Raw genomic sequence first — 25,314 nt, forward strand, 5'->3', positions numbered from 1 at the left:
TGTTCGCTTTTATCTTCACCTCTCACCCCCAGTTCCTCTCAGACTTAGGAAGCACATCACCTGCCTCTCTGTGGATCTCCAGCTGTGCCTTCTCCAGTGCCCAGCACTTCTGGATGCCAGACTGCGTGGGCAACGAAACTCTCACGCCTCGCCCTGCCCTAGTCCACCGAGAGCCACGAGCCCAGAGCAAGAGGAACCCAAGTTTACACAGAAAAAGCTATTTCATTTTTTTAGAAGAAGCACACCTCTTAGAAGAAAGCAGTCAACTACTGCCCTCCAGATCACACATTGTACAGAACCCGCCTAAGTGATAAACTGGGAGGGGGGAGGGGGAGTGAAGGGCTGCAGGCTAATTACAACAGAGAAAGCCACATCCCACGGCGACACTTGAATGGAGGCTGATGGATGATTAGAAATGAAAAGCGTGGATGAGGAGACACCGGCAGGATCTACAACTGTGAGAATCTACACACAAGAGCACAAACACTGGAGCTCGCTTAACTAGAACTCTTAAAAAAAAACATAAAACTTACCAGCAGCTTGGAAAGCTACAAAAATAGATTAAAATAACAAGAGTTCAGTACACTTAAGTGAATATGCATATCAGCTATTTAACAGAAACTCATTTTGCTGTCATACTTCCCCTGGGAAGGTGAGCATTCAGGAACAGCAAATACAAGGGGGCCTTTGCTGCACACTCTTTAATAGCAGACATGGTTTCAACAGAGGCAAATGAGGAAAGCGGCTTCTGAAACGGCTCTCATCATCTAAGTGAGGCTTTCCCACCAGTTCACCTTATTAAAATACTTTTTCTTGGCATCACTGGGGGTACGAGGAAGTTGTCAGAGGTATCTGCCTCTTTTAAAGATACCTTATTTTAACAAGCTCTCCTCAATAACACAGGCTACTTCGGAGACAAACAGCTAGCCTGTTGAGCTCACCTGGATGTTGGTAGGATCCTTATATGACTCATCACTTGCAGTCTGTAATTTTTCGCTGATCCAAGCCTCAATCTCATCCACATCCCGGCTGAACTGTTGGAGAGTCTGCGATTCTCCCAGCTTTGACCTTTTCTCAATCATCTGGGCTTTAAGACGTCGCCACCTGAGAAAGTGAAACCGAGAGCAAAGGTGAGCACCCCACAGAACGAGACAGGCTGGGCCGCTCCCACAAGGGCGGCAAGACCCGGCGGCTGCACAGACCACCCACCTGTCCAGAACCTCATTGCGCCGGCTGGAGATGTCGCCTTTGGCGTAGTGGCCGCCGGCGATGAGCTGGTCGGCAAAGGACTGCAGGGCGGCGATCTTCTCCTCCTGTCAGCAAACAGAGGCGTGAAGTCAAGGCGGGCAAGACGACTCGGCCTCGCCTGCACTGCAGGTCTCGAGAAGAGAACGGTTATTTTGGGTGACTAGCTGGCGATGGGATCAGAATACACTGACACTCTAGAAGCAGGAGTGTAAAAAGCCAGAGGAAAGCTTGATTTCAATCATTATTAGAGTAGAGTTTAACTCAAGAAGATTCCAGGTCACGCTGGGGTGGGGCCGGGGCTTGAGCACAAGCAGACGTCACGTACAAAATTAGGTTTCATAAGAAAACATTGTCCGATTTTCAACAAAATGGTTTATAAGCCAAGGAGTTTTGCATCTTTCTGGTTTACGTTCATGGATTCACTTACCTACCCGTAAGTTTGTTTTTCTTCCCTTTCGGTATAAAATTTTTTCCCTGTGGCATCTCTGTTATTAAAACCTCAGAAATGGGACTTCCCTGGTGGCACAGTGGTTTAGAGTCCGCCTGCCAATGCAGGGGGCACGGGTTCGAGCTCTGGTCCGGGAAGATCCCACATGCTGCGGAGCAACTAAGCCCGTGCGCCACAACTCTGAAGCCCACTCGCCGAGAGCCCGTGCTCCACAAGAGAAGCCACCGCAGTGAGAAGCCCACGCACCGCAACAAAGAGTAGCCCCCCACTCTCCGCAACGAGAAAGCCTGCGCGCAGCAACGAAGACCCAATGCAGCCAAAAATAAATAAATAAAATAACATAAAAAAAGATACAAATTGGATAATATGAACATTTTTAAAAGCATGCCTCAAACAAACAAACAAAACCTCAGAAGTGCCAGAATTTATAAATAAAGTTAAAAAAACAATTAATGTACGTCACTTTTCCTAGACTGCACAGCTCTGCGCTGGACCCAATGGAGACTACGCTGCTTCCTCTGTAGTCAACACCAAGTATTTTAATTTGAGGATGCTACCAAAGCTCTGCAGCTGAGTTAAGCAAACAATAACTATTTTTTTCTCTCGTCACTGAGAAAGGAAAGGAGAATACGCCAACAGAGAGACAGACGGTGTCAACCTGGAAAGGTACAAAGGCCTCACCTGGACGTTAATGGCTTTGTCGAAGTCCTCGTGTTTTTTGATCAGAGCCTCCACGCTGTCCAGTGAGTCCCCTTTGTCTTCGGTACTCAGGAAGGCCTCCCGGGCAGCCATCCAGCTCTCAGCCTGCTCGCAGTCCCGATGGAACAGCTGAAGAGGGGACAGGCAGGTGAGAAGACAGAGCCTGTGGCGACGAGACACCTGGTCAGAAACCCTGCAGCAAACAGGAAGCTACTGTCCAGCACGTGTACCTGCAATTCAAGGCACTGATCCAACATCATCCTGCGCTGGACCCAGGCCTTCTCCAGGTCTGCACGCTCCTGATCTAGAATATGTAGTTTCTCCTTGATCTCGGGGCTGGCGTAGTGCCCATGGGCCAACAGCTGCTGCCCAAACTGCTCGAATGCCTGGAAAGTGCCAGCCCTGGCGTCAATTTCCGTCCGGTGCTCCTGCCAAGAGGAGGGAAGGGATTAGGTACCGGCAGGAGCTGCCCACTCTCACGTCAGCTGCAAAGGCCCTCCTGGCCTGGCAGGGCAGCCACGTCTCTGCTGCTCAGCAGGCCCACTTACCTGGTGTCGTTCCAGCAGGGCCTCGGCTCCGGTGACATCCTTGGCTAGCTCGTCTGAGGACACCAACCCTCGGATTCCATTGATCCAAGACATGAGGTCCCTGGAAACCAGATCCACAGAGGAATGGCTATTACGCTACCTGGCAAGCAGGCCTTCTGCCCAGGAAAAGAGAGAACTACATAATTCTTATCTCAGAGGGCTATTTGGGGTTAATCTAGTTAATCTATCGAATAGGGCTAGAACTCCAGGCAAAGTACTTCAAAGCTTCTTGTTTGTCTTATTGAAATAATAATAAAAGAAAAACTCAAGAATTCCTCAGAGAAAAAATGAACAGGTTTATAACTAAGATCTTCTCACCCTACAGAATAACAGGTTCTTACAGACAGTAGCTGTGGGTTAAGTTTTCTACAGCTTCAAACGCAAATGCTTTTCTTTAGGATTAAGTTTTTTTTTTTTTTTTTTGCTGTGTGGCTCGTGGGATCTCGGTTCCCCACCCAGTGATTGAACCCGGCCTCCCAGCAGTGAAAGTACCAAGTCCTAACCACTGGGTCACCAGGGAATTCCCAGGATTAAGCCTTCTAAGTGCTAGATCCAGGCATGCATTTAATCCAGCTAGAAAGGCCTCTGGCCCAGAGCCAGCGAGCCGGCTTCTCACCGGAAGTCGCTGAGGAAGCGCTGCAGGTCGTGGGAATCGCCCAGCTTGGCCTTGCGCTGGTCGGCGCGCTTGCCCAGGCTGCTCCATGCCTGGTTCAGCTCAGTGCACTTCTCCTGCAGGTCCTCTGCCGACTCGGGGTGGGACTGGATCAGGCGCTCGGCCGTTTCCCCAAGGGAATTCACCTGGGGAAGAAAGCGGTGAGCAGCAGGGAAGGAGGGAGCGCAGCCTCGGGCAGCGTCGCAGGAAGTCGCAGGGCTCCGCACGCACGTCCTCTCACCTTGTCGCCGAGGGCCGCGAGGTCCCTCTCAAAGCCCTCGTGCTTGCGCTGCAGGGCTTGGACACTGGCCAGGTCGTGGCCATAATTGTCTGTGTTTAGAGCCTGGTTCTTCTCTTCGATCCACTCTTTGGTTTCGTCAGCATCTCTGTAGGTGGGACACACGTTCAAGTTAATGAGTGCTGAGTACGGCTGCCTTAACCTCAGGTCAAGTAGGGAAACTTCATTTCACTGGCACCAGCACATGTGTCGGTGGCCCACCAACAGCTCTAAACAGCAAGGAACACAAACTGATCCGCTCAGCGTTACTGACTGAGAGTGCCCACCAGGTGCCAGAGCACAGCCACCGACAAGAGCCAGCCGTTACCGGCGGCATGAACCCAACTGTGGGCTCCTCCCCTGCCAGTCCCAGCCGGCCCTCACCTGTGGAACCTCTGCACTTCGTGGGCGCTGCCCAGGATCTGGCTCCGCTCCTCGGCCAGCTGCTGCAGGGACCGCCAGCGTTCGTTCAGCTCCTGGGGGAGGACAGCAGAGCGTCAGCCACACCGGACTCTGGGAAAAGGGCCAGAACCAGAGGACTGGTGGCTTAACGTGAAAGGACAGGCTGGGGCACAGATGATTTCCTGTTTCCAAGCTTCCTAGTTCAGTCGATGAGCATGCCATGACAGCGAAAGCCCAGAAAGCCAGACCCCGCCACAGCTCGCCGGACGCCACGGCGCGAACACTCCACCAACACCTGACTTGGAATCACCGCGGAAGCAGCAGGAGAGACGCCGCTGACTTATCTTCACTCTCAGTGCCTAGCCTCAGAGTAACTGCTTCCTAACCACCACCGAGTGGACAAATCCCCAAGGCTACTGCTCCCCAACACCCTGCGTGGCTGCATCGCCAGCAGCAGCGGCCCAAGGAGTGCAGCGCGGCGCAGCTGCAGGACCTCGTACTGGGGAGACAAACCAGCTCGGGGTCCAGAAAGGAGGCAAGAAAGGCAGTCACTGCCTTCCAACAATACGCTCCTCGCAGCTCCGGGCCCTCCTGGGGGTGAGGGAAGGAGCTCACCAGGCTCACCGCCAGGACCAGGCAAGCTGAGCACAGCCCCCTGCTGCACAAAGAGAGTAAAGCGAGGCCAGGACACCCTCGGGCCCAGGAGAGTGACAAGTGCTACAGTTCATACAACTGATTAGGACAAGAGCCTTGCTGAAGACAGGAGAAGGAGACAATGAAGGAGACCGGGGAAGACAAGGAAAGCTGCCATGGTTTCTTACCTTGATGGAATTAAAGGTGGCCACGGTGTGAACCATCAGGCGAGCAGACTATGTGGGGAGGAAAGCACAAGAGCACACTAATCAAGTGTCTGCTGAGTAAGAGGGAGATCTGAGATGCAGGTGCTGTTGATTAGGTCCCAAACGTCCACCAAAATGATTGCAAAAGGACACCATCAAATTTCTGAGCAGAGCAGCAATGAGGGCATCAACAACTAGAAAGTCAGGCAGAAACCCAAGTGCACAATCACACCCAACTCAATGATTCATTTTACTCGAAGAGTGAAAAGAGCGGTGAAAACCACAATTAAAACGGCTGGTTGGACAGGAAAAAAAAAAGGCTCAAAGACTACTGACTGGTGTCTTTTTCTTGTCCCTACTACAGGAGAACAGTCCAGAAAACACATTGAGTTGAACAAATGCTGGCGGCTGGGACTATTTACATAGTCAAGGACACCACTAATTTCATTTCTGTTTATGGTTACTGGACTGCGGTTCCTTCTAACAGTGTCCCCCTTGAACTAAGGGCAACAGCCTAACTAGATGAAAAAGAAAATACACTGGCGAGTTAGCTTCCTTCTCATCAATGCAGTCACTTCTAAAAATCAAACGCCCCTTGGGATCTCAGAGCCCACCTAGTTTTATCAGAAAGAAACCCTACTTGGCAGGCATTGTGATGCTCGTAATCTTCAAGTATGTGAAGAAAAGGAGGAACTGAGCTTGGATGCAGGCAAGTTAGGCTCCTAGGATGTTCCTGTGACACACCCAGTGACACGTCCAACCAGTGTGGGTGCGTACAGGGTTCAGAAAGCAGACACCCATTGTTTCCAATCCTTTTCAGAAACAGGAGGTACTGACTGGTGTTTGTAAAGTCATCTGAAATACATTTCTGAAAAAATACCTGTTACCAGAAAAACTGGCAAACTCTGGCAGGAGATCAGATAGGTAAGGGTGCTGCTCATTCATGTCACCAATGACTGAATTTTGTTATGCAATGAAAATTAAGATTGAGAAAAGAGAAAGCTGAATCCAAGGAAAATGTACCCTTCCTGCCAGTTTGGAGCCTATTTAATAAGCAGAATGGCCAGAGCCTGGAGGGATAAGGAGGCCAAAGAAACAAACCCCTTTCAGCCTAGGTCCTCACAGCAGGTCAGACCTCATGACAGGGCTGAGAAGTATCAACCTAGGGACTGGTGCGGGGAGACTTTTTGTTTTTAGGTTTTCACGCTTTCTTCAGATTTTAGGAAGGTGTACTTTCATAAAGTAGAAATCTGCTCTTTCTAGCTTGTCTGTAACTCAAGTGGCATATGCCTGAAGAGGTGGGTCAGGAGGAAAGATGCTGGAACTGGTATTTAGGCAGCGAGTTCCACCATCACGGCTATAAACGCTTCACATGAAAAAGCTTATCCCCCGTCCTCCTGGAAGTTATGCCCACCCTGGTCAAGCACCACCCCTGGATCTCTCTGGAATAATGTCCACTGCAGCTGGTAAACATCTGGTGTCCCCCCTTTATGTGTCTCGTCAGGATGTGGACCTTCTCTCAAGCCTTTCCTAGGCCACGGGAGAAAGCGGTCAGGCAGACGATGAGTGGAGTTTATGCTCCTTTTCATCCTCACATCATGTGTCCTTTTGGGCTGTAGTCCTATTGGTGGGACCACGCCTGACTATGCAGTGTCACCTCTGTGAACTGCAGTCACCCCTGTAACCTTGGTACCCAAGAGGGAATGATCCCAGGACCCCCCGAGGTACTAAAACCCACAGATGCTCAAGTCCCTTGGAGCCGGCGCCCTGTATGGGCGGGTTCTGCATCCTTGGATTCAACCAACCATGGATCGGATGCTAGTATTTTCCACTGTTGGTTGGTTGAATCCGAGGATGTGGACGCACGGATGTGGAGGGCCAACTGTATACCCCGGCAGCGACAGTGCATGATAAACTCGACCTAACTGAATTTGTGCTGAGCACCTGCAGGAAGACATTTTGCTTCTGTGTATTAAGCACCACATTTCAAGGCATGACAGATTCCAAGAATACAACACCAGGGTCAGAAAGACACCAGGCCAAACAAGTCCAGAAACAACCACAGGCTCAGACAAGCCTAAATACTCAGATAACAGGCACGCCAGAAAAGGACGTAAAGTATTTCTGTTCCTGGAAAACCTTTGGAAATAATAATTTGCACAGAAGCTCTTACCTTCCACGGGGAGGCCGTCTTGGAATCAGTTTCATCCTATTCAAAGAAAAAGGAGGCATTTAGGCAGCCAATCAACTGTGCACAAAACAAAGCAGCCCCAGCCTTCCCTCTGGACGACAGGAAGTTCAGAGAGAAATCAGCTGGAACAGCAATTCCTTCTGTGACTCAGAACTCAACACTGGCTGGCAGCAAACTGCAAGGCTGCTCGAGGGAAACGAAGCAAACAAATAGGAGAGAAAAATTCTTCCTTATTTAATGGAGTAGGAGAAATGGAGACAATGAGGAAATTTAATAAAATGTCCAGCTTTTCTTTATGTCATATTCAGAGGACTCTTTGAAGAGGGATAAACAAACCTAAAGAATTGCTGTGGAGGGAGATCAGCTAGGTGGTTTGTGACCACCTAGAGGGGTGGGATAGGGAGGGTGGGAGGGAGGGAGACGCAAGAGGGAAGAGATATGGGAACGTATGTATATGTATAACTGATTCACTTTGTTATAAAGCAGAAACTAACACACCATTGTAAAGCAATTATACTCCAATAAAGATGTTAAAAAAAAAAGAATTGCTGTGGAAAAAGTTCTAGGTAACTGAACAGAGAAAAACTTTTGATCTTTGGAGGATGGCAAATAGAGACCAACTTCTGCTATTTCTGTTCCACAGATTTTTACACACAAAAGGCATCTCTTGAGGTTCAAGAACAGAAATCCGTATGAGGCTCTTGACTTTATACTCTTCCCAAGATCTAATCCTTCTCAAGTTCAAGTTCCACACAGGGCACCGGACACTTACCCTGGGCATCGCGCCATACACCTCCTACAAGCAGAGAAGAAAACCAGTTCTATTATTAGAGGAAATACACACTTCTAAGTTACACTCATCACTGTCATGTAAAACCTGGAGACACGGGAGAGAATTACAAAGAGACAGGCAGCCTGACTGGCCAGAGGAACTTCTTAAAAGTCTATAGAGAGACCAAGCATTCCTATGTAATACCTTTTCTTTATTTAAGGAACTGCATGAATTTATTACTAGTTAAGGGCTAAAGAAACATTCAACAACTTCCACAATACTTAGTGGGCGTAAGGAGGAGAGCTGTTTTTCCCTCCCGTCAAAGGTAAGCAAGACAGCGCAGGTCACACAGAGAACCTGTGCCCTGGCCACACTCTGTGCTACGAAGCATGCATGCTAGGCTACGCAGGATGAAGGGGGAGCCAAGCTGCTTCCTTAACAGACACCGTGCAGGGGCCAGACCCCCACCTGCTGCTGCACTGCCTGCACCTCCTCCGCCATGAGCCCTTCGGACTCCAGGTCTTCAGCCACCTTGTTAATGTCCTTCAGCCGCGACTCATTGGCCTTGAGATCCTTCAACGAAAAAGACATAATAACTAAAACCCACAACAGCAGTTCAAAGAAGAGCAACAGGTACTCATAAACCATGGTTTGAACATATAAATTTCTGTCCAATAGGTATCTTATAAATAGTTTTTCTACTCCTTGACGGTCACCTAAATCAGAAAATCCTGATTGTCACTACCAAGGAATTAAGAAAACACCAGAGCACTGGAGACAGTCTGTCTCATGTTTACTGAACTACCTGTAGTTAATAATAATCCATTATTGGGACTCCCCTGATGGCACAGTGGTTAAGAATCCACCTGCCAATGCAGGGGACATGGGTTGAAGCCCTGGTCCAGGAAGATCCCACATGTCGCAGAGCAACTAAGTCTGCAAGCCATAACTACTGAGCCTGTGTGCCACAACTACTGAAGCCCACACACCTAGAGCCCGTGCTCTGCAACAAGAGAAGCCACCGCAATGAGAAGCCCACGCACCACAACCAAGAGTAGCCCCCACTCACTGCAACTAGAGAAAAGCCCACACGCAACAACGAAGACCCAATGCAGCCATAAATAAATTAATTAATTTTTAAAAAATCCATTATTCTGGTTGGAGATTTTTTTTTTTTTTTTTTTTTTTTTTTTTTGCAGTACGCAGGCCTCTCACCGTCGCGGCCCCTCCTGTTGCGGAGCACAGGCGCCAGACGCGCAGGCTCAGTAGTTGTGGCTCACGGGCTTTGTTGCTCTGCGGCATGTGGGATCCTCCCAGACCAGGGTTTGAACCCATGACACCTGCACTGGCAGGCAGCCTCTCAACTATTGCACCACCAGGGAAGCCCTAGGAAAGTTCTTAAAATAACATGTAGAAAAAACTGCATGTATTTCCTCAAAACTAAACTGGTGTGAGAAAAGTTTCGATTAAACTCGTTTAAAAATGGCTACAGAGATGAAGGAATATAATCACTGAATTTTCATTCTGGTAAGCCGCAGTCAAAAATCAGGAGAATCAAGTCTCTGAACAACTTTCCGTACCTTCTGGAAGTCATCGAACTTCTTCTGCAGCACCTCGACCTGCTCCAAGTCTGCGCCAACCTCCTCACTCGTCAGGGCCGCTTCCTTCTCGTTGATCCACTGCTGTAGCTCATTCGCTTCACGGAACAGCATAAACTTCTTACAACTCTTCTCCAACATGCCTTTACGCTTCTCCCCCAGTTCCAGCAAAGAATGGTACCTGATGTAATTCGAGAGGGTGACAAGAGGGGGCAGGGGAGACAGTTAGCTTCCTACAGTGGCAAACTACCAGCTGTCTCCACGACGTGGGTCCCAGGCTGTGAGTCGGTAACGATGATGCGCTGGTGACAAAGTATCGGAAGGCAGACGAAGACCCCGAGCACCCACAGACAACCTCAGGGACAAGCACACACTGCACTGTTCACAACTGGCTGGATGGCCCGGCACACTCATGCCCAGCCACGTGCGCACTGACATCACAACCACAAAGGACTGAAACCAAGCGTCGGCACACCACCACGGGCTCCATGCGACTACAGCTGCGAGATGAGATGAACTTGCTGCGCGGAATGTATACAGAGGGCTTGTTCTCCTGCCGTATGATTCTGCCAGCAGCCCCCAGGCAGTGGGGGAAGGTATGCTGAGCTATCTGAAATAGCCTCATATAGGATTTTAGTATCTCCGGAACAGTAGGAAATTTCTACTGTTTCTAAAATAATACACTTATCTCTCAGAAAGTTTTGGCCACTTCAGAAGGAGAAATCACATAAATCACATTTCACTAGCTGAACGTTTCTTATGAAGACTCAAGTGACACTCTCACTCTTGGGAACTAAAATACAAAAGACTGAACTTCTAGTATCTTTAGAGATGTGAAAATGACAAACTTAGTAAAACTGAGTTAAAATTCAAAAAAAAAAAAAATCTAGAACCCAGTCTAAGCTTCCAAAGGTGAAATAAAAAAGGAACGAATTACCAAGTATCAGAGCACTTTACGAGGCATGTGGTTTCCTGCCTACTGAGGAGGACTACGGCATCACTGGCCTCCGGGTCTGCTGAGAGTGGCTGGTCCAGCACAAAAGCCACCAGCAGGGGAACCAACAACGCTCTGAACACACAGCTGCACAGAAGCAACCAACGAGAGAAGCGGCCACAGCTGACACAGCTTCACCCAAACCCCTTCCCTTGTGAGCGAAAGCTGCTGCCGGAGACGGGCCCCTCCCGCCCCTCGCCTTCCTGGACCCACAAGCGCCTTCAAGAGAAGCGGCAGCGGGAGGACAGACGGGGAGCCAAGGGTGGCGCGCGGCAGAGCCTCCGGCCTACTCACAGTTCTTCCACCTGCTTCATACGCAGAGACACGCTGCCGGCCTCCTTAGTTACGCGCGGCCTGCACAGAGGGGTAGCAAAAGCACGCACGGATTAGTGGGTTAATCCACGGGGATGGAAGGCGGCGGCTCCGATGGGTGCTGTGACGGCGGAGGCTTTGAGTGGGGAAACTTAGGGAGTCATTCAAGAGGTCTTGGAAGCAGGCCAGACCGGGAGTAAAATCACAGTAAGGAAAGAGCAGGAAAATCAAATTAAATTAGAGGGTTAGTTCACCTTCATTTTCCTGACGTCTGCCACGCTTAAGGCAGTAAACGTTCCCGAGCTAGAAACACTGGTCACTTCGCAGAGCCAGGCCAGGGGATACCGTGACCACCCCGAGGAAGAGATTTTCCTGAGGGCTAACACGCAACTGTAGTCAGATATCTGGTCCACTTTTTTGCTCTCGTATTTATGATCCAGGCCAAAACCTCTCATTCTTGTCTTAACAGTAACAGAAAACGTCTAATTAAGTGTATAAATAACCGATCTTCGCGGGATCATCAGGGTCAGAAAAGTCCTATTATCCTAAACTCCAGTGAGGATGTATTTTCTGGATCTCTCCCAAGCGTCTAAAGCTTTTGATTTCATTAGCAGAGTAAGATATGCCCTAAAGAAGGGACATAGGTCTTTATGGGGGCTTAGCTACAAGACAGAGGACAGAGCCGTTTCATAAAAAATACACTCCATTCTCAGAGAACAAAGTCAAGACAGAGACGCTCTCTACGCGGCCTTTTACAAAGGGCAGAGCAGGAGGGGTGTGGAACAGCTAAAAACCCAATTTCAAGAACATCTCCTGACCCGGAGGACAAAGACTGAGATGGTAATAATTAGCAAATGTCTAGGAAAAGAAACTTGCCAATGCACGGGAAGACAACAAAACAAAGGAAAATAAAGGTACGGGTCAGGGATGTTAGGTTCCAACAGAGTTGTGTGGGTTAGAAGTGACCCGGGAAAGGCAGGAAGAGTGTGTTCTTGAGTGCAGACAGGCATCATGAGAGCATCTGCTCCGGAGCCTCGGGACGCTGCCTAAACCTCAGCCCGTGCGTGACGCAGACTAAGCCCCACGCGGCGCTGGGCCCTTCGAGCCCGATGGCGAGGCCCTTACTGGTTGTCGATCTGCTCCTGCCGCAACGCGATGCTGCCCTGCTCCTCCAGGAGGTTCTCCCGGGAGGCCGACTGCGCAGGGTCCAGCTTCTTCACGTAAGCGGCCGGCACGAAACCCTGACGATCGTTCACCTCCACTTTCCACCAGTCCTAAGGGGAAAAAAAGAGAGACTTGAAAGCCAATTCCTCCCCTGAGAAAGGAAGAATCCAAGGAGGCCTGTGTGCATACAAAAGAAAGCTCTAGTCACGTCAAGAGAATCCCGAGACGTGCCAAGTACGCAGAGGGTCACGAGTGCAGCCCCGATGACTCGGGGCAGGAAGGCCAGCCTTCCCTTCGCGTAGACGCCCTGCGACTGTGCTGACACCGCAGCCGTGAGCCACGCTTGAGTAAGTGAAGTGACATTCAATAAAAACGCAGCTGCACTTGCCACATGTGAAGTGCTTCACAACCACCTGCGGCTAGCAGCCACTGTAGGGCCAACACAGACATAAAACATCCACCACAGAAAGTTCTACTGGACGGTGCTGCTGTTGAGTAAATCAGTCAGACCGGATGGTCAGTTGAGGGTGAGAGGCAACACAAAGACACCAGCCAGGTTTTCTCAAACGCCCACAACTAGGGTAAGCTGAGGGTGTGGGAATAGGAGGTTCTTGACAACGGCCGGGCTGAGGACACTTCCCCAGCCTAGACCAAGAGGGGAGGCAGGCTCTTTGGGGATCAGTCCTACGACACGTGGACGACCATGGCCTCACTCCAAGGACACTGCCAAACCAGAATGTGTCAGGCGAGAAACGCTGATGAACCAGGCAGCGTTTAACTTTGAGAAGACGGAGCCTACGGGGTGACGTCGGCGCCGTCTTCAACTGTCTGCTGTAGTCGTACAGTCTAGAACCAACAGGTACAAGCTACAGAGGAGCAGACTTTGGTTCAAGAGAGAAAAAAATTCCACGTGGAATTTTTTTCAATGGTGAAAAAAGCTACCCTTGAGAGGGTGGGTCATTACACTAGCTTCCGGGTATTCAAGGAAACAAGACTGGTCATCTTGATCACAGGCAAAACAGGATAAACCTGTACAAAGTGGGAGGTGGACCAGGGAACTAAAGTCCTCAAATTCGAAACCAGCCTCGTCCTGGAAAGACACCCTCCCAAGACACCCAACTGAGCGACACTGGCGCTGCCGATGGAGAGCCGCCCACGGCCTCTTTCCGCGCTTGCCTTGTTGGTGCTGTTGAGCAAGGTGAGGATGTCTCCCTTCTTCATGGTCACCTCTCGAGGGCTCTTCTCCTGATAGTCGTAGAGCGCCAAGACCAGCTCCTTCCCGGTCTCGTCATCCATGGGGGCCACTTGTTGCTAAAAATCCAAAGGAAGGGCAGACAAAGTTACAGGATGTCCCCGGTGTGCCACCTAAGCCCACGGCGGATTCCAACTTCCACAGCTGTCCCAAATGGACCAAACACACCTTTGTGAGAGTCCTTCTCTGAAGCTACCAACAAAATCTGATTCAGGAAGTTCAGCTGTCTGGGATCTTTAAGGTCACAAGAACACCACCTATGACCGTGACACCTGCCGGCCGCATCCGGGTCCTTCACCTTCCCTGTCCCCCCGCCCCCAGGGAACGCGCAGCTGCTGAATGGAAGCCACACTCACCCGGCACGACTGGGCCTGCTCTCTCAGAGCCTGGATGCTGCTGCCATAAGCGCTGAGGTCCGACATCAAAGCCTCGTGTTTCTTTAGCAGAGCCTGGAGCCAAAAGGACACACGGCGGCCCTGAGCAAGAAGCCAGAGCCGGCCCGCTGCCTCTGAAATCTGTTTAGTTACCTGGCGACCTGATCGGTCCTCCACTCTCTCCCCCTTTTTGATCAACATTTAATTTGGAGGAAATACTGTGATTTCTATTATCATCTTTTCAGCCTGCCTTTACATGCTTAACTACGCAACCCGTGAAACACATGAAGGGACATGAAGAACATCACACGTACAGCGGGTCCACCCCCTTCCTAAGAAATAAACATTCCCGACAAGTGGCAGCTCCCTCGTCCAGGGAACCCCGTTCCCCGCCACACTCGGTGCTTCTCCATTTTCCTCTACCGCCACTTCCAAAAATCATCTCAGGTCGTGTCAATATTCAGCTCACTGTGGTATTTGTGAAGACTGGCAAGAGAAGAGGCAGGCACATGGCTACACCTAGACCTTTATGAATAAAATTTAAGGGGTCCACTAAAAAAAGATGACTAACAAAGAACTGTGTTTCTGGACGTATGTGTATGCAGATGGGGGAGGAAAGATGAAACAAGAATGGAGAAATGGTCACGGCTGATGGTGAAAGGCCGTCTCCTCTCTTCTTTAGGTAGGACTGTATTTCCATAGTAAACAGGGAAAAAAGACGCTGAAACCCTTTGAAGAGCGACAACCGTGAGGCCGCACCTTCCACGCGGTCGTTCTCCTAACCAGCCCCCAGCCCGAGCGCGGCAGCCCCCAGCTCGTCTCACCTCAGCCGAGTCCTCGTCCTTCCCATAGTCGGTGCTGCCTACGATGGGCTCCTTCTCCCGCATCCACGACTCGGCCTCGTTGGCGTCGGCGAAGTACTGCTGGGCCTGCAGCGAGTCTTCCAGGTCCTGCCGCCGCTGGGAGGCCTTGGATTTCAGCGACTCCCACTTCTGGTTCAGCTCGTGGAGCTTGGCCTTCACGTCCTCTGCAGCAAAATGGCCTGCGAGGCGGGCAGGGGAGGGAGGACAAGGAGGAGCACAGGGACACGTTGCAGCAGGACAAAAACGCCCTCTGTGTGCTCGCAGCACCGGCGACACTGCGTCCTGGGGAGCCAGGCCCCTTCCGGGTTCCAGCCCAACGGATCTGCTTGTCTTCTGCCTCCTCAAACCATGAGGTCTATCTCGACTCTAAGAAGCAGGTATCCCTAGTTGGCATCAGTGACGTTATCATAAAGAAACAATAGAGGGCTTCCCTGGTGGCGCAGTGGTTGAGAATCTGCCTGCCAATGCAGAGGACACGGGTTCGAGCCCTGGTCTGGGAAGAGCCCACATGCCGCGGAGCAATTAGCCCCGTGAGCCACAATTACTGAGCCTGCGCGTCTGGAGCCTGTGCTCCGCAACAAGAGAGGCCACGATAGTGAGAGGCCTGCGCACCGCGATGAAGAGTGGCCCCCGCTTGCCACAACTAGAGAAAGCCCTCGCGCAGAAACGAAGACCCAACACAGCCAAAAATAAATAAATAAATAATTAAAAAAAAAAAAAAAAAAAAGAACATAGGGGTTAACGTAATTAAAAAAAAAAAAAAAAAAAAAGAAACAATAGAAGTAACAGCCCCCACTGCCCCGACTCCCAGTCACGGAGGCTCGCACCTGCCGGGCACCGTCTCTGGCTCCTCAGTGTCTGACCCCGTTTAACCCTCACAACTGTGGGAGCAGGTGGTATCATCCCCGCCTCACAGGTGACAAGTTCAGCTCAGAGAGGTTATATGGGCAAGTCAAAGTCACAGTCAGGAGAGAGTGGGGACGGTCTCCAACCCTACAGCCCAGCCTGACTCGGGTCCACACACTCAGCCTTCCAAGAAGAGCGCCCTGAGGAGTGAGAGTGAAGCCACTTCTCCGACGACACTCACCTTCATCCACCATGGCGTTCCCCTTCTGTGTAACTGCTTTGATGCGGGGCTCGTGTCCGGCAATCTCTGCTTGTAGGGCTTGGTGTTTCTTTAGCAGATTCTGGACTCCAATTAAATCTTTGCCTGAAAGAGAAACCACTCCCAAGTCGCCCAAGCCATCAAGAGAAGAGGCAGCTTACCTGTCACTTGGCTCCCACCACGGTTTACCTCAACTTCCAGTTCAACGTAAGCTTGACCTTGCTCATTCTGACACTGGTCCCCTTCCTGCCATAAGGGTAGAGCCCTTTCCCAACTGGATTCCTATCTGATGGCGGGAGGCTGACCTCTGTTGGTGGATGCAGCGATGGGTTCTTTCTCTCGAATCCATGTCTCCTCATCCTCGACATCACGGAAGAGCTGCTGCAGACGCAGAGAATCAGCCAGCTTCTGCTTGCGGGCAATCATGGGCTCCTTGAGCGCCTCGTAGCGAGCCACCAGGGCTTCCTGCTTCTTCTTGATGTTTTCAGCATCAAAGTGGCCAGCATCCTGGAACTGGCGGGCCTGGATGGTGATGCCATCGATTCGATCCTGGGAACGGATAGGACAGTCTTGAAAGCCTGGCCCGGTGTGGGGCAACTATGTGCTGGACATTTCTAGGCTGACTTTATTACTTCAGGTGTGGTTTGCTCACATACCGAGAAAACATAACACGGTTCTTTTCCCACACCCGAGAGCATTCTTTCTGCCATTGCTTCCCCTCATTCTGGGATCCCAGAAAGGTCCGAGGGAAGGCACTCTAATTTGAACAGAAGCATATGGCGCAAACGTGGTTCTCTAAGAAGATCAACACACTTCATCCCTCCCCACACCAGCTGCTCCTGACTGACTGGCCACTCTCACTCCTGCGCTCACTGGCCCAAACGCCGCGCCCAGGTCCCCGTACCTGGTGCGCTGCCACGTCGGCCTCCAGCAGGGCGTGCTTCTTCTGGAGGTTCTGGACATTGGTAAGGTCTTTGCCGTAATCGTCTGAAGCCAGGTGACCTTCCACTTCGTACAGCCACAGTTCGATGTCCTCAACGTTGCGGTTAAACTGCTGCTGCTGGTTAGCCTCACGGAGCTTTATTCCTAGTCCAGGAGGCAAGTGGGATTTCGTTAGTCAACATCACCCTTCTGCCGGCGCTGCTCTCAACCAATGCGCCTCACAGCAGGACCACGGGGCAGGATGTTAGTCACAGCTTCACTGCTATCAAGAGGGTAAAGAAAAACCGCAACCTCTGCTCTACCTTTTAGATGCTGATTGGAAGTCGTTTAAAAAGCCTTCTAACCCCCAGGGGATAGGGTCTGGCGAACGGTTACCTGCCCTTGGCTCACCGCTGAGCTCTGACTTTCAGTGATGAGGCCTAATTCAGTGAGGCCCAACGACCAAATCATCCCCTTCTCACTCAGGCTCCCTGCCCTCCCTGACCAGCACGCTCAACCACATTCACCAAATCAGCAGAGCATCAGGAACCCAGGGCAGGTGACTCCTACCCAGGAAGTGAGCCCGAGGGCCCAGGTCACCCAGCTCAGCTTTCCTGGGTGGCACGTCTCCAAAACACGGAACGAGGGAGGAAGATTTAATTCCCCAAACGGCCTCCCGTGCACACCTCCTCTCACCTTTTAGTTCCGTGGCCTCCAGCAGTTTCTTCCACAAACTGATGACCTCATTCATTCGAGCTGCCACCTCGTCCTTGGCGTAGTGGTTGACGTCAATCAGCTTTTGCCCGGCTTTCTCCAGGGCGTCAATGCGGCTCTGGTTTGCTGAGAGCTCGGCCTCAAAAGCCTGATGCTTCTGTACTTTCCCCTGCAGGTTGGATGGGTCCTGCCAAGGCAAGGAAGAAGGGGGTTCTATCTTGAACCTCAGGACATCAAGTTACGCTGCATTACCCTCACACTTATCTTTATAGGGGGACGTATAAAACGGCCAGCTTACATTAAATAGTGTGTATTTTGAAATTACCAATTTCTTTATTTAGCTACAATTTATCTGTGAGTGCTGTGCTTAATTAGCTTACTAACCAAGTGCTACATGGCAATGCTAACGGGACATTACTTTATAAGCTTCGTCCGTGGCGGTTTTCATCTTCTCATTGACCCAACTCTTGAGCTCATCGGAGTCACGGAAAAACTGCTGCAAGTGGAAGGAATCAGCCAGCTGGGCCCGGCGATACATGGCTCTCTCGTGAAGCGCGTTGCGGCGGCTCAACAGCTGAAAGGCAAGGCTCCCTGTGAATCTCCAGCTCTTACCCCCCAGCGGATCAGGCTCAGAAGGGCCACCCACGGACAGAAAGGAGGTGTGTAAAGAGGCTGCACACTCACCGCATCTCGGCGAGTAGCCACATCTTCCATCGCATAGTGGTTGTTCTGAATTAGCTTGGTGGCAAACTCGTCTAAGGCCTAGGAAGAAGAATAAGGTTCTTCAGTGGTGAGCGACTCTTCCACAGCTTGGCCCCCAGAGGAAAGTGCAGAACAGGGCACGGAATGCTCTAGACCTGAACACAGGTCAAGGTTGTCACTCTGAGGTTTACTAGGACAACCTTTATCCCTCAACTGTTGAGTTTTTGCTTGATGTTCTTACAGGGCACAGAGTTACGCTCGCTTCACTCAGGACCGGAGACATTAGCTGCAGCTAACGTCACAGCAGGAACTGATGGAGTCAGATATGGGTCAACAGCCTTTCAATTCCTACTTCTAAGGTCTGTGTTCAATGGGAAAATATCTCTTACAATAATTCTTAATTACTTTTAGAGGAAGGTAATCTCAACTTGGAGGTTTACATCTAGAAAATGACTTCATTCTAGAAGTCGTGCTGTGTCTCCAACACGGTGGTCAATCATCACCGTGAGACTTTAAGCACCCGGAGCCTTCACTGAATCTGCTCAGAAACCTTTTGGAACAGGACGAGACCTCTGCTGCCTCTCATGATCATCTGAAGGCACTGACAGCAAGGAGGGGTCTTACTGTAATCTTCTCCTCCTGGGCGCTGAGGGATTTCTCGAAGTCCTCGTGCTTCTTGAGAAGCGCTTCCACGCTATCCAAGGAATCTCCCAGGTCTTCATTCAACAGGAACGCCTTACAAGAGGAAACAAAGTGTTGAGATAATGTCTGATTCCTTTCACCTCCTAAGGCTGGAAAGCAAAGGCTATTCTGGCAGAAGGACACAAAGAAGGAAAGAAGTTCTATGGCTATTAAACCTTCAAACCTCCCCCAGAAAGCCAGAAGTCTCTTCACATTCCCTTAAAACCAATCCAACAAGAGCATGAAATCCTTACTCCACATTCCACTGAAACTTTTTTCCAATAGCTTCTGTTGCTTCTATTAGATTTAAATTACGTATAATGCTACGTTCTAAAGAAACAAAGTCTCTTTAACAAAACACTTCACACCATCACACTCCCCTGAAAAACTGGGGCCTTTCAATCTCGGCAGCAAGGACCGTGCTGGCAGAGCCCACGGAAGCTGGCAACCCCTCCACCTGACGCAGAACTGAACCAGTGGTGATCCCCGCACAGGATGCGCTAACTGAGCGGCGGCCGGCGCCCATCCCCAGTCACCTCCTGTTTGCTCATCCAGTTGTCCACCTGCTCGGTGTCGCGGTAGAAGAGCTGCAGGTCCATGCACTGCTCATACTGCTGCCGCCGCAGCTCCCACAGCTGCAGCAGCGCGGCCCGCTCCTCGGAGAGGACGGTCAGCTGGGAGGGAGAGGGGGCAGGCGGAGGGAACCTCAGTGCCCACGGACGCTGGGCAGACACAGAGGCTGCCCTGGCATTTCCAACCCTCTGCCAACCTTCAGGCCCCTGCTCTGATTTAAATAAGAGAAGGAGAACATTTCCTTGCACATGTCAGGCAAGCCACAAGGAACCACAGATCCTGAGCGGCTGGCTGAAAGTTTATGTTAAACCTAAGAGGGGAGGCCCTGCTCGAACGAATCTAGAATTAATTTATTGCCACATTATCACAAATAATGTTAGGCAAAAATGGCAAATAAACCCCTAGGTAGAAGAAGGGTCTCTATGTAAAAGTGGGGCAGCATAAATGGAGTAGGGGCTCTTAGGTGAGAGATGTCAGCTGAGGGGGTACTCCCCAGAATATGCTGACTAGACCCATGAATGCCCTAGGCTTAATTTTTAGGCTGTAAAGTTAATGACAATAAAGTGCGTCTTTGAAATGTCTCTTCTTGGTCTCTATAATATTAAAATATATATCATTATCTAATGTTCCTCAGGCATCTTCATAAAGATACTTTGGAACTCGGGAATTATACACACACACAAATAATTTAACACAAATTTGCTTCCTGTCCGCTCCAACTACTAATGCAGGACTCGGCTCCCTGCAAAGCCCCCTTTAAGTAGGACGTGTGCTGCATGTATCCCAAACAAATGGAACTTTCTCTCCCTGATCAATCACCACACATATTCTTTTTAAATCTCTGGAGTTGCTGCTTCCAGGCGGAATCTCTTGTGTAAGTTTTCTCACACACCAGGGTGAATGCAACGTCTGGATATTTAAGGCTGGATAATAGCTTTTGGAGACTTAGTAAAAGAGTCTTCCTCCTCTCTTACCTTCTCCCTCACTTCATCTGAGGCGTAATGACCAGCAGCAAGCAGGGCCTGTCCAGACTCATCTGCAGATTTAAAGCTATCTTCATGAGCGTCAATTTCACCCTAACGGAGGGAAAAAAAGGACAATTTATGCCCAGCATCTTGCAAAAGAAGCAGCTACTGAATTTCACATAATCATTACAAATCAGGAATATCACATCTAGAATGTGGAAAAAATCAAAGATAAGGCCAGGTTTCCTAATAACAGCCTAGGTCATCAAACAGGAGAGCATCATTTATTAAGAAGTCTGTTTCCCAACCTAAGTGTCCATCATCGGATGAATGGATAAAGAAGATGTGGCACATATATACAATGGAATATTACTCAGCTATAAAAAGAAACGAAATTGAGCTATTTGTAATGAGGTGGATAGACCTAGAGTCTGTCATACAGAGTGAAGTAAGTCAGAAAGAGAAAGACAAATACCGTATGCTAACATATATATATGTGATTTAAGAAAAAAACAATGTCATGAAGAACCTAGGGGTAAAACAGGAATAAAGACACAGACCTACTAGAGAATGGACTTGAGGATATGGGGAGGGGGAAGGGTAAGCTGTGACAAAGCGAAAGAGAGGCATGGACATATATACACTACCAAACGTAAGGTAGATAGCTAGTGGGAAGCAGCCGCATAGCACAGGGAGATCAGCTCGGTGTTTTGTGACCGCCTGGAGGGGTGGGATAGGGAGGGTGGGGAGGGAGGGAGACGCAAGAGGGAAGGGATATGGGAACAGATGTATATGTATAACTGATTCACTTTGTTATAAAGCAGAAACTAATAAAAAAAAAAGGGAAAAATTTTAAGAAAAAAAAAAAAAAAGAAGTCTGTTTCCTACTGGCTTTTCGTGCCACCTGTCAAACTGTCAAGTTTCCACACATCTACAGGGTCTGAGCTCTCTCTCTTCTGTTCCATTGGTGTATTTTGGGTCTTCCTTGTGCCAGATGGATTTTTTTTTTTTTTACATTTAAAAAAATTAATTAATTTATTTATTTTTGGCTGCGTACGGCCTTCTCATTATGGTGGCTCCTCTTATTGCAGAGCACAGGCTCTAGAGCGCAGGCTCAGTAGTTGTGGCTCAAGGGCTTAGTAGCTCCACAGCATGTGGGATCTTCCCGGACCAGAGCTCGAACCCATGTCCCCTGCACTGGCAGGTAGATTCTTTTTTTTTTAATAAATTTATTTTATTTTATTTTTGGCTGCATTGGGTCTTCGTTACTGCACGTGGGCTTTTCTCTGGTTGTGGCGAGCGGGGGCTACTCTTTGTTGTGGTGCGCACGCTTCTCATTGTGGTGGCTTCTCCTGTTGGGAGCATGGGCTCTTTGTGTGTGGGCTTCAGTAGTTGTGGCACACGGGCTCAGTAGTTGTGGCTCGTGGGCTCTAGAGCACAGGATCAGTAGTTGTGGCGCATGGGCTTAGTTGCTCCACAGCATGTGGGATCTTCCCGGACCAGGGCTCGAACCCGTGTCCCCTGCACTGGCAGGCGGATTCTTTTTTTTTAATAAATTTATTTTATTTTATTTTTGGCTGCATTGGGTCTTTGTTGCTGCACGGGGGCTTTTCTCTGGTTGTGGCGAGCGGGGGCTACTCTTTGTTGTGGTGCGCAGGCTTCTCATTGTGGTGGCTTCTCCTGTTGGGAGCATGGGCTCTATGTGCGTGGGCTTCAGTAGTTGTGGCACATGGGCTCAGTAGTTGTGGCTCGTGGGCTCTAGAGCACAGGCTTAGTAGCTGTGGTGCACGGGATTAGTTGCTGTGCAGCATATGGGATCTTCCCAGATCAGGGCTGGAACCCGTGTCTCCTGCATTGGTAGGCAGATTCTTAACCACTGAGCCACCAGGGAAGCCTGGCAGGCAGATTCTTAATCACTGCACCACCAGGGAAGTACTGCCAGATGGATTTGTTTATGATTTTATAATACCTGGTAGGGTGAGTCCCTCCCCTGTTCTTCATAATTATCTCAGCTGTTTTTTTATTTTTTTTTCTTCCAAGTTAATTTTAAAATCATCTTGTCGGGCTTCCCCGGTGGCACAGTGGTTGAGAATCCGCCTGCCAATGCAGGGGACACGGGTTTGATCCCTGGTCTGGGACGATCCCACATGCTGCGGAGCAACTAAGCTCGTGTGCCACAACTACTGAGCCTGTGCTCTAGAGCCCATGAGCCACAGCTACTGAGCCCGCGTGCTGCAACTACTGAAGCCCGCGTGCCTAGAGCCCGTGCTCCACAATGAGAAGCCACTGCAATGAGAAGCCCGTGCACCGCAACAAAGAGTAGCCCCCGCTCGCCGCAACTAGAGAAGAGCCCGCGTGCAGCAACGAAGACCCAACGCAGCCAAAAAAAAAAAAAAAAAAAAAAATCATCTTGTCTCATTCTAGAAATAAAGGCCTTCGCCTGGAATTGCACTGAATGTATAAATCTTGGGGAGAATTTGTACCTTTACAAGAGATCATTCCACCCCTGCCCATCCCTTTGTTCAGTGTTCCTTTTCTTCCGTCAGAACTTTACGGCTTTCTCCACAGATGTCTCATACAACTTCTGTTAGATTTACTCCCAGGTACCTTATATCTTCCGACGCAATGTACGTAGTGTTTTTAAAAATTACGCTTCTAACTGCTGCTAGTGCAGAGGGGCTCATCTGACCTTTGTATGTTAATTTTTTATATCTAGCGCCTCTCAGAAGACCTATAGTAATAATAATTTTTAAAATCTTGTTTAACAGTGTTTTCCAGAATTTCTTAGCCACAGAAACCCCTTCTTCTTAAGGTAAAGCCTATTACGATCTCATAAAACTAGTTTCCCATGGATGCTCCCTGGGGAAATAGCAGATCATGAAATTTAAATTCACTCAAACCAACGATGAAATTCAGCATTTAAACAAAGACACTGTTTAAGGTGGCACAGGACACACGTGCAAAACAGTAGCACCTCCACCTTGCCAGAGCTTGGCCCTTTGCTTTTACGAACCATAGTTATTCTCCTGACATGTAACTCCCTTAACCATCTGTTAGAAGCAGGTAAAGCAAGTCTCCAAAGGCAAAACCAGCCACAATCCCTATGGTGAGAGCACGAGCAAGGTTTCAGCCACTTCCGGCTGTAAGTGACAGTTACAGTGACGCCCTGTTAAGCTCATGGCTTTACTTCTGGAAGACCCTGGAGACCTTACCTTGTGCTCCTGATGCCTATCCAGCAGGGCTTCGGCCCCAGCCACGTCGTTGGCAAGTTCATCTGCATTGATGAGGGCTTTCATCTCAGTGACCCAGCTGGTAAGGTCTCTGAAGTCAGCAAGGAAGCGCTGAAGCCTGGGAAACCAAAGGTCAGTGAGGAGGGGTCTCCAGGGGAGGCCCCAGATGGAAGATGCCGCCCTAGAGCTCTGACTTCACGTCCTCCGACGTGTAACGCACCATACAAACTCTAGCCCTTGGAAACATGGGACTCTTTCAATCTAGACTATTAAAGGAAAGCAGAAGAAGGCTGAGATCAAGCCTTTAAAATTTAGGTTCTGTCCATCACTATAATTCCCCAAGCTTGTCCCTTATTTTCAACTTCCTTGTCACTCCCCAGTTCAACCCTTAGTTATTAGTAAGAAGCATTCTCTCCCTTTCAATCCTTGATTTACTCAATTTTAACAGAGTATTTCACATGACGCTCAGATTGCTAAAGAGATTATTTCCATTTCTATTGGTTCTAACACAGTGATATGGGATGGAAAAAAGGTATGTATAAAGTTATAAATATTATGTGTGTATACGCAAACACTACAAAGTTTCCAGTCTCCAAATATAACACAGAAATATATTAATATACAATATAAAAATATATAACAAATACAGTAAGAAAAACTCATCTGCCTTTTCTTACTAGAGCAAAGCTGTCAAGCTATACAGAAGGTTTCTCAGCAGAGACCGTCAACTCGGCCTTCCTCTCGCCTCTAAAACAAAAGCCCCCTGGTGCGGGCTGCGGGGGGGCCCTGGAGGAGCATTTCTACCTGTAGGAATCGTTGAGACGAGCGTGTCTCTCTGCGGCCAGCGTGCGGATCTGCTCCCAGTTGGTGATCAGCTCCTCTCGCTTCACTTGGATCTGGGTGGCGCTCAGAGGGTGGGACTGCTGCAGGCGGTCGGCCTCGGCGCACAGGGCTTTGACCTGCAGACACACTCTGTCAGGGCTGCTCTCCTGACCGGGCGAACTCACTTATAGAGTCAGCTGCCTTCAAAACCCACCTTGTCCTCCAACGCAGCGAGATCTCTCTCCAAACCCTCGTGTTTCCGAAGCAGAGCCTGGACGCTGGCCAGGTCCCGGCCAAAATCATCAGAGGCCATTAACTGTTCCTTCTCCTTAATCCAGCTGATGGTCTCGTCCACATCCCTACAGCACAGAGGCACCTGTTAATCCACAGTTACGACGTCCATCTGGGACTGGGACGCCACGCGGGGCCAAGACCCAGTCAGCCCCACATCTTCCTAGACTGGCCCTGGGCCTTGCCACGCCCCCCGGGAGACCCCTTCCCGCAAGCCCCTCAGCTCGGTACCTGTTAAAGCGCTGAACCTCGGCTGCCCCGAACAGCTTCCCCTGCCTCTGGAGGGCCAGTCCCTTCAGCCGCTGCCAGGCTGCATTCACCTCATCCTGCTTCGTCTTGATGAGTTCCTCCTCGGGGTGTTGCTCCTGAGCCAGGAAGGGCAGAGACTGCACTCAGACCTCTGGCCCCACCAACTGCCCGCCTGGCCTTGGCTCCCTGACGCGGCCGCCTCAGCAAACCTTACTGTTCTAAAGAAACACTGGGGCTTCCCTGGTGGCGCAGTGGTTGAGGGTCCGCCTGCCGATGCAGGGGACACGGGTTCGTGCCCCGGTCCGGGAAGAACCCACATGCCGCGGAGCGGCTGGGCCCGTGAGCCATGGCCGCTGAGCCTGTGCTCCGCAACGGGAGAGGCCACAACA

At 50.0% G+C, this 25,314-nt stretch overlaps 1 protein-coding gene across 5 annotated transcripts in view; it reads right to left on the reverse strand.

Moving 5' to 3' along the window:
• Positions 1 to 25,314, reverse strand: part of SPTAN1 (spectrin alpha, non-erythrocytic 1) — a 60,384-nt gene that overhangs the window by 17,594 nt on the left and 17,476 nt on the right. For 3 of the 5 annotated variants that reach the window (XM_082619367.1, XM_082619366.1, XM_082619370.1), the window contains exons 6-36: positions 24,908 to 25,041; positions 24,600 to 24,744; positions 24,368 to 24,522; positions 23,546 to 23,681; positions 20,343 to 20,444; positions 19,332 to 19,469; positions 18,739 to 18,849; positions 18,097 to 18,174; positions 17,831 to 17,986; positions 17,395 to 17,599; positions 16,682 to 16,863; positions 16,083 to 16,326; positions 15,760 to 15,882; positions 14,634 to 14,851; positions 13,792 to 13,884; positions 13,360 to 13,494; positions 12,145 to 12,293; positions 11,002 to 11,061; positions 9,696 to 9,894; positions 8,584 to 8,688; positions 8,116 to 8,139; positions 7,326 to 7,361; positions 5,135 to 5,182; positions 4,296 to 4,387; positions 3,876 to 4,020; positions 3,599 to 3,780; positions 2,944 to 3,043; positions 2,626 to 2,823; positions 2,378 to 2,524; positions 1,210 to 1,313; positions 942 to 1,104 (exon numbers count right to left, since the gene is read on the reverse strand). In XM_082619367.1, coding sequence (XP_082475493.1) covers positions 942 to 1,104; positions 1,210 to 1,313; positions 2,378 to 2,524; positions 2,626 to 2,823; positions 2,944 to 3,043; positions 3,599 to 3,780; positions 3,876 to 4,020; positions 4,296 to 4,387; positions 5,135 to 5,182; positions 7,326 to 7,361; positions 8,116 to 8,139; positions 8,584 to 8,688; positions 9,696 to 9,894; positions 11,002 to 11,061; positions 12,145 to 12,293; positions 13,360 to 13,494; positions 13,792 to 13,884; positions 14,634 to 14,851; positions 15,760 to 15,882; positions 16,083 to 16,326; positions 16,682 to 16,863; positions 17,395 to 17,599; positions 17,831 to 17,986; positions 18,097 to 18,174; positions 18,739 to 18,849; positions 19,332 to 19,469; positions 20,343 to 20,444; positions 23,546 to 23,681; positions 24,368 to 24,522; positions 24,600 to 24,744; positions 24,908 to 25,041 — 4,107 coding nt within the window. The remainder of the gene's footprint in view (positions 1 to 941; positions 1,105 to 1,209; positions 1,314 to 2,377; positions 2,525 to 2,625; positions 2,824 to 2,943; positions 3,044 to 3,598; positions 3,781 to 3,875; positions 4,021 to 4,295; positions 4,388 to 5,134; positions 5,183 to 7,325; positions 7,362 to 8,115; positions 8,140 to 8,583; positions 8,689 to 9,695; positions 9,895 to 11,001; positions 11,062 to 12,144; positions 12,294 to 13,359; positions 13,495 to 13,791; positions 13,885 to 14,633; positions 14,852 to 15,759; positions 15,883 to 16,082; positions 16,327 to 16,681; positions 16,864 to 17,394; positions 17,600 to 17,830; positions 17,987 to 18,096; positions 18,175 to 18,738; positions 18,850 to 19,331; positions 19,470 to 20,342; positions 20,445 to 23,545; positions 23,682 to 24,367; positions 24,523 to 24,599; positions 24,745 to 24,907; positions 25,042 to 25,314) is intronic. The other 2 variants (XM_082619369.1, XM_082619368.1) reach the window with 2 other exon arrangements.

Source organism: Mesoplodon mirus, assembly GCF_964341445.2.
Source record: "Mesoplodon mirus genome assembly, chromosome: 1".
Lineage (NCBI taxonomy): Eukaryota > Metazoa > Chordata > Mammalia > Artiodactyla > Ziphiidae > Mesoplodon > Mesoplodon mirus.